The sequence below is a fragment of the Tachypleus tridentatus genome, chromosome 4, assembly GCF_004210375.1.
Source record: "Tachypleus tridentatus isolate NWPU-2018 chromosome 4, ASM421037v1, whole genome shotgun sequence".
NCBI lineage: Eukaryota > Metazoa > Arthropoda > Merostomata > Xiphosura > Limulidae > Tachypleus > Tachypleus tridentatus.
Genome location: NC_134828.1, coordinates 36,105,383 through 36,113,250, shown reverse-complemented (window position 1 = coordinate 36,113,250; position 7,868 = coordinate 36,105,383). Strand labels below are relative to the sequence as shown.

Below are 7,868 nucleotides of genomic sequence, written 5' to 3'. Positions count from 1 at the left end.
TTCGCTCTTCTACGTAAAATATTTTCTCAACCCAAACGAGCCGTTTTTGCATATATATATGTGATATTCCTTTGCATTGAGACTGAAAACATTGTAAAAATATTAGTTTTTAAAATTGGCATACTGATTACAGATTTGATCACGTTATATAGATCACAATGAAATATGATCACATTTTGAATGGGCATTAAAACTTGTATGATTTCACACCATACCTAGAGCAAAAGGTTTTCATTCATTTAACTCTGTTTGCCACGTAACATGTACATATACATATTTATACTTTTATGTAAAAATATTTTGTAAAGAATCAAAAACTGTTACTGGTGAAAACAAAAAACAACAAAATCTGTACACATAATGATAAACAAACTGATAATAACTGAAAATGAAACTGTGAAGTTAGGCATAACCAACATCATACCATAATTTAGACACAGACTGGTACAGTTACACAATGAAACTAGTTGTTGTTTGTTACTCACTGGACTTATGGGAAGAGTTTTCATTCACACAAAACAGGTTAGATTTTGTTTTAAGATCTAGTTGGATACTTTGATAGAGTCATATGCATTATTTGCTTAGCTCTTAAAACATTCTGTATCCAAGTTTAAAATAAATGCTTATTTACAACTTTCCTAAATATCATGGTCCATAATTTTCCATGAAGAAGGTAACATTGCCAGAACATCAATATGTATTACAGAATAATGCTTGTATAACTGCTACAACAGATTTCAGGTACCCAAGCATTTTCAATAAAACACTGTATTTACAATCAATTTTTTTATGAGGAAACAGTTGCCCTACTAATAAAAATGTATTTATTAAATATGTACAGAAATAGTCACTTTTTATATACAATGTTTCACTTAAACTGTCTATGAGATATAGTCTAGTAATAAAAAAACTATACCATTTCACTTCACTAGGTACTTTTAATGACAAATATGTTTGCTTCACAGAAATGTTACAAAGATTGTTTTTTTTTAAGTTATACAGATGTATGAACTGTATTTTACAAAAATGATTGATAAGGTAAATGGGCTTTTCTGGTTATTTAACTCTTATGTTTCTGGGCTACATTCCTAAGGTAATTTTATTTACCAAAGCAACACTTTACCTTCTGTATGTTAACAAAAATTATTATAACCAAAGCCAGTTGTTTTAATAATGCCCAGAAACTGATTAGCATGTGTTAACCTTTTCAATCCTGAACTGGTCATGTATGTTTATTATCAAAAAGGTTTAATTACAATGTTATAAAGCAGTAATATCATTAAGAGGAAATTACTGATAAAAGTAATTATAAAAGCTAAACATGAAAAATTAAATATTTTTTCTAACATGTTGAATGTCACTCTACTTTTTTTACTCAACATATTTTACATATTATGCATGTACATAAATGTAGCATAATATGCAGACAAAAACCACCACTTAATCCCTAATATTATCCTTGCATATTCACCCTTGAGAATGTTAAATATTAAACCCTTCCTTTAAGGAAACAATCAGTTATCCTCTTTAAACCATTCTGGGGCTGTTGTCCTCTACTACTACAGCACTCATTCTGTGGGTTACAACCCCTTAGCAAAATAAAACTGTCATAAATTGAGGCTTGTGTGTCTTTTAGCGATGCTCTTTTCAGCATAAAACAAAACATGTAGTAATAGTCTATGAAAGAAATAATAGGGCATGCAAAACTACAAAAAGTGAAATAAATGACTGGATGTTACAACTTAGCATCCCTTGAACGTTTTCGTATCTCAAATTTTCTTTTTCAAAGCTCCATTTAAAGAACGAATAAAAAATTGGATTTCTACTCTTACTAATAGCAAAGATATATTTCTTTAAAAAGATATATTACAAGTCGGGACAAAGAGAAGTTTTCACTGTTTGCTACCTTCATTGTAACAAATTTATTAAACCTACTTAGTAATGATGTTAACTTGACAAAAAAAATTAAACATATTCTAAGGTGACTTCAGAATGTAATATATGCATAAAATTTATCAAGTTGATATTAAACCTTGACTCTACTGAGTATGGATACCTTATAGCAATTGTTTGTAATATGCTCTCTTGTAAATATTTTTGTACACCAACTATCAAAACATATTTCTTCCCTTTACTAAATTAAAAAAAACAACACAAACAGTACTGTATTGATTATGAACATTACATGTTATTTGATGTACACGACTCGAGAAAAACAGCATCAAGGGGGAGGCATCCAAAGTGTAAACTGTACATCACAATGATGTTGCATGCACTTTGGAAAAAACTTTCCTAAACAATAAACATACACAATATGTACACAGCCTGAATATGTAGGAACATTAGTAACGACATCAACACAAAAAATAACAAAATATTAGTGGTATCTTTTTACACAAGTTATGAAGCTATAAAAATACTACAGTCCACTGACCACTTGAACTCTAAATTAATCCACGAAGTTTCTTGTACTCTTCCAGATTTAAGGACCGTCTTGGTGTATGCTCTTTATTAGCAGACGACACTCTCGAAGCTCCTGAAGTCGCACTTGACGACAGTGGAACATCTAGATCAATTTTAATGTCAAAATCATGTGCTGAAAAAAGGTCTTCTTCTGTACGTGACTTCACTTGATCTTGAGTATCATTTTTTTTAATATCTAAATGTTCTTCTTCTTCAACCTTTTTAAGTTCTCTTCTTTCCTCTTCTTCCTTTTCCTTTAACTGCATCCTTTGTTGTTCTATTTTTCTCAAAATTTCAGCATTTATAACAGATTCACGAGTCTTTGTTACTAATGTAGGAGCACACTTTCTCCTGGTAAACGGGTCGTCCGAAATTTCCCTTGGTTGTCTTGATTCTTCAATTATAGCTTTTTCAGCTTCCATGATGTTTCTCTGTCTGTTACGTTCATTGATGTAGCTTATTGCACTAATTGTACTGGTCCTCATTTTATCAAGTTCGATAGCTCTTTCTTCAAGCTGCTCGAGCTCACCAATTAGCTTCTGTGCTTCTTCTTCATCACCATTTTGTTCTGCCATTTCTTTTAGTTTCAATAAGTGCGTCTTCTTCATAGCATAGTTATGGGGGTTCTTTTTAAACCGCTGTTTTTCCTTAACAATAGACTCTATATCATCTTCTCGGTATTCATAATTTAAAGCTTTCTCAATATCTTTTAGTTTTTGACTTACATGCTCCAGTGTTGGCAAAGGAGTATTATCCAATGCAAGAGCTTCATGCCACTTAAAGTATTCAGTGTCTGTGAAGTCTTGATTAGAGACAAATTCAAGACGAAAAACTCGCTCTTGACTTCCATGCCGTAGCTTCAGCCCTTTATTTGTACGAGAATTCCCCAACTGATACACTTTTCCAGTTTCCACAACATCAGTTATTTCAGCTACTCTGTATACAGGCCTTCCATTATGTGTCCCAATGCCTATACGGACAAAGCAGCCAATTACTGTTTTGCCAAAAAATGGTGCATGTACCCATCTTTCAAGTTTATGCCTGGAAAGTCGAATTTTGCTCAGTTCTTCCCTTGTTGAAATATAATGTGGCTTTTTAGCATCTTCTTCCTCATCCTCACTACGCGAGTGATACGACCCTCCACTGTCTTCGTCTTGGTCAGATTGGCTACCTTCATCTTCATCATCATCTGAATAGACATCACTAGCCTTTAATTTTGACTTAACTGTCTGCTGGGTCTCTTCTTCTTGTTCGTCATCATCTTCTTCATCCTCTTTTTGTTGATCTGATTCCAATTCTTTTTGATTAAGAATTTCAGCTTGTTTTTTCTTCTTTTCCCTCTCAGCTTTAAGATCTTTTATAGCTTGGGCTTTTTTATCCAATTTATCTTTGTTTTCCTCTACTTTTCTCCTTCTTTCCTTACTTCGAGAACTCGCATCAACCTTAAGTTTTACATCATTTTTCTCCTTCTTCCTTTTTTGCTCTTTTTTCTTTGCCATTCTCAGTTTTTTTTCTATCTCAAATCTGGTTCTTAAAACTTCTCGCTTTTCGATTCTGTTAAACAGTTCTTGTTCCCTTTCTTTTTCTGTCATCTGAGCTAAACGTGCTTGGTCTTCCTCGTCTCCCATCAAATTCTCATCATAACCATCATTAAATTCTTCCTCATTAAAAGAAGAAACTGCACTTTCTGAGCCATCAGAATTTTCGCTTTCTGAATCAGAAACTTCACCTTCCTCTGGTTCAGAGCTAGCATCTTTTTCACTTGTATTTGTATTTTCTCGATTTGTGTTCGTTTTTGGTGTTGATTTTGCCTGAGATTTTTTTCTTAGTTTTATTACTCCCTTTTCCACTAACAGTCCATTCGTCATCACTCTCTGATGTTTCTGAATCTGATTCACTGAAATGTTTAGCATTTTCCTTGGTAGTTGTTTTTTCAACATTTTCCACTTTGGACAGTTTTGCTCCATCTGTCTCTTCACGATCGCTTCCAGTATCTGTACGTTTTCTTTTGGCAAGAGACAACAGTTCTTCATCTAAGTTTTCTCCACTGTCGCTGCCTTCACTGCTGGAGTCAATAACAACTCTGTTCTTACGTTTACTCATTTTTTATGTTAAACAACACCAACTATAAATATCTGACAAATAATAACAACACTTGGTCTTACGTTAAAAGTTAAAACCTATTATATGGGTTCACTTACGACTTTCGTAAATGGCGTCTCACTTTGTTTTCTGCGCCACCTATTTCCTTTCGTTTTGAATTTTATAAAAGGCGATCAAATTAGGTATTGCTTGGAGTTGAAAAGTAAGTTAAACTCCTACTCGAACTTCGTACTTTAAGAACAAGTACAAAATAAAGTATTTTTAAATCAAAATCATATTTAGATTTATAGTCAAGTTAAGTGCTAAATGTATTTAAATTATTTTATAGGATAATTCGTTATACCTTCCCCTCTCACACATCACGTTTTGAATATGTAATCTAAGTCACAAGATTAAATGTTCGTGAACGAAGCAGGTTAAACTTAAAATATAAATTAAAGTAGACACAATTAAGTTGTTTTGAATCTAATTATTTATATTGGTTGTAAAAGCGGTGTGATCATGGGTACTTTGGCATACGTACAGAATATTGTTTATCTTACCACGCTTTCTGTGATCGTTGTGATTGGTAAGCAAAATTATGTAGTTTTTATGAGCATATTGCAATGTATTTACAAATACAATAAAACCAATGGAAATAACATTTAAGTCGCTCAATTTAACTAACTGTACGTTTTGTAAAAAAATTAAAGTTTTATAAAGAAGTTAAAAGTAACGTTTGAGGTACGTAAATTAATGATCAGCGTTTAGGGCTCCAACACTTTTTAATTGTATTTGTTACTGATTCATCAAATAGAAAACGAAATTTTATCATAAATGTTTAAAACACAGTTATACCCAAAAATATTTAATACGAAAGTTTTGGAATTTTCTTAAATTCCATCGTCAGCGTTAATATCTAAAAGAGTAGTCAATATTCGATCTACAGAAAATTACAGTTGCATTGATTGAGTTTTCATATTCAATCGGAAGTTTAGGAAGTAGAGATCTTAAAGGATAACAATATGAATTATAATGGAATGTGTGGTAAAGCGTGCAGTGTACTCGTTGTGATAAATAACATTGTTCTGAGAAACTGTTACAGAGAAAGGCTTAAATATAAAAACTGTATCTTTGAAATGCTAATAAATATCATGTACTTTCTTAAAGGTGGCTTAAAAGATGCAATTGATTACATTAATGACAATAGGAAGAAGTGGATGTTACTATTTAGTGTTAGGTGAACACTGAAAGTGGAGAGGCTTTCTAGAAGTATGGGGTGGTTGTTATTCTTACTGTGCAACCAGATGCAAGAATTACATCTGCTTTTTGCTAATATTCCCATGTACCATATTACCTAGAAATGTGAGCACACTTCACAAAAGCTACGAACTATGAGCGCAGTTGTGTTTTATAGCAAGAACTATTAGTGTAAAGTAGTCTATTGCTGATATTTGTAATTTATATGATCAAGACTCGCAGTAGTGTCTTGTGCATCTAAAACAAGCTGCAGAACACTGTGTTATTAACAGGAGTGATAGTTTAGCACTTTTCCAACTTTTGTAGCTCAAACTGTGGTAACCTAACCTATTGCATGTTTTCACTGGATGTGCTCAACTTGACTCTTAAGTTTATAGACCAAACTTCAAGGTAATCTATTAAGAAATACACAAAATATAAAAGTTCCAAATTTTATTGATTTCTTCTTATTTTGTTTTCTCTGTACCAAAATTATGGAAAATTTATTGGATAGAAAAATAAATTGTTATGAATTGTTTGTAAATTTGGTAAACTGAAAGATCTTCATAGCCTACAATTATGGGTCATGTTTGGTCTAAATGTAAGCCACTTGTGCAGAGTTATTCATCAAAAACCTCTCAATTTGGACAAAAAAAATTGCACATACTTACATAAAATATCATGTGAGCTATCAGTCTTAAAATATTTACTAAATCTTTATTTAAGAGTAAAAGTGAACCATGTTTCGTTTTTGTCCATGCAGATATACAAGTATTGGTTAAACCAAGCAAACTAGATTATCACTTTTTTAGCATAATTTTCAAAAGAATCATATGGGTGTACAGTTATTATTCAGTATTCATTGTCAACTTTTAAGTACAAATTTGCTAAATTATATTAAGTTGTTCAAATAAAGTGTTCAGCATCACACAGTGTTAACTGAAGTGATTATAATAAATAATGATGCTTGATATGGCTATGCTAATTGTATAAGGGTTATGACAAGAAACTGTTAATTTAGTTTTCATGTTGTTACTATAACGGAAAGTATTAACTGTTTTCGAGAAGAAAAGTTACCATCATATATTGTCAAGAAACTGATTGGTTCTGTAAGGTATACATATGTATTTGTTCTGAAAAATTGTATTAAAATTGAAAAACTATGTTGGTTACAGTTGAGATTCACTTTCTTACTTGCTTTGGTTTGTTGGTGTGTATTAATAAAAGTTTATGATATCCAAGTGAAAATACCCCAGGTGTGGTCAAAAAGGATTGATTGTTTGACTTAACCCTTTCATAACAGACTGGGTATAATATAGACAAGTTTGTCTACATCCATGCACTATAACATTTGATACAACATGTATATCTTCACAAAATTTGCTAGACTTTTAGTAAAGATTACAAGTATTTTGTATACAAGAAATAATATTTTTGGATGAAATATTTTTACTGAAGATTTGTTTGCAAAAATAGTCTGTTTCATTACTAGTCTGAATGTAAAGTGATTTTATGTAATAGTTCAAGAAAACTATTCTTCATCCCAAAACTCAAATATTATTTGCATAATCTCTAAACCCTAAATACATTTCAAATGTTTGATTTCAGTAAGTATTTATATTTTGTGTTATTTTCTATACTCTGTATTGGGCCTTTCACTTAATGGATCTCGTAATCGTCGTAAAAGAAAATTGGGATTTTTTTTTAATGCTAGAATGACTACGTATTGTAACATAAAAATAGAAATGTTTAGTCTAATTTGCTTTAGCCTCATAAAACTATATACAATCATGTATATATATTATTTTTTAACACAAAACTGACCTTTAGTCTTCTCTGTCTTGACTGTTTTAGTGAACTAGTATTTTGTAACATACAGTCACATTTCAATTATTATATGTATGTATATAATTATCAATATTTACAAATAAATTATTGCACTTATTTTTCTTAAAATATAGAACCATAAATCAAGAAGTAAAGCAAACAATTATCTCCTCCCTCTATAACCTTTGCACTTGGTTGTTTCTGGACATAGGTTGCTAAGCGTCTTAAAATTTTACGCATGGAACTCAAATTACTAA

The 7,868-nt window shown here is 31.3% G+C and overlaps 2 protein-coding genes across 2 annotated transcripts in view; one reads left to right on the top strand and one right to left on the bottom strand.

Annotated features, from left to right (window-relative positions):
• Window positions 1–2,309: 2,309 nt before the first annotated feature.
• On the bottom strand, window positions 2,310–4,698 carry LOC143248836 (RNA polymerase-associated protein RTF1 homolog). Its single transcript, XM_076497667.1, is given in 2 exon segments — window positions 2,310–4,286; window positions 4,288–4,698. Coding segments are annotated over 2 exon segments (2,121 nt in total). The 5' UTR covers window positions 4,567–4,698; the 3' UTR covers window positions 2,310–2,444.
• A 234-nt stretch (window positions 4,699–4,932) lies between these two features.
• The window catches only part of LOC143248837 (V-type proton ATPase 21 kDa proteolipid subunit c''-like), a 31,509-nt gene continuing 28,573 nt past the window's right edge, over window positions 4,933–7,868 (top strand). Inside the window, exon 1 of the mRNA XM_076497668.1 lies at window positions 4,933–5,134. Coding sequence (XP_076353783.1) covers window positions 5,068–5,134 — 67 coding nt within the window. The 5' untranslated portion in view covers window positions 4,933–5,067. The remainder of the gene's footprint in view (window positions 5,135–7,868) is intronic.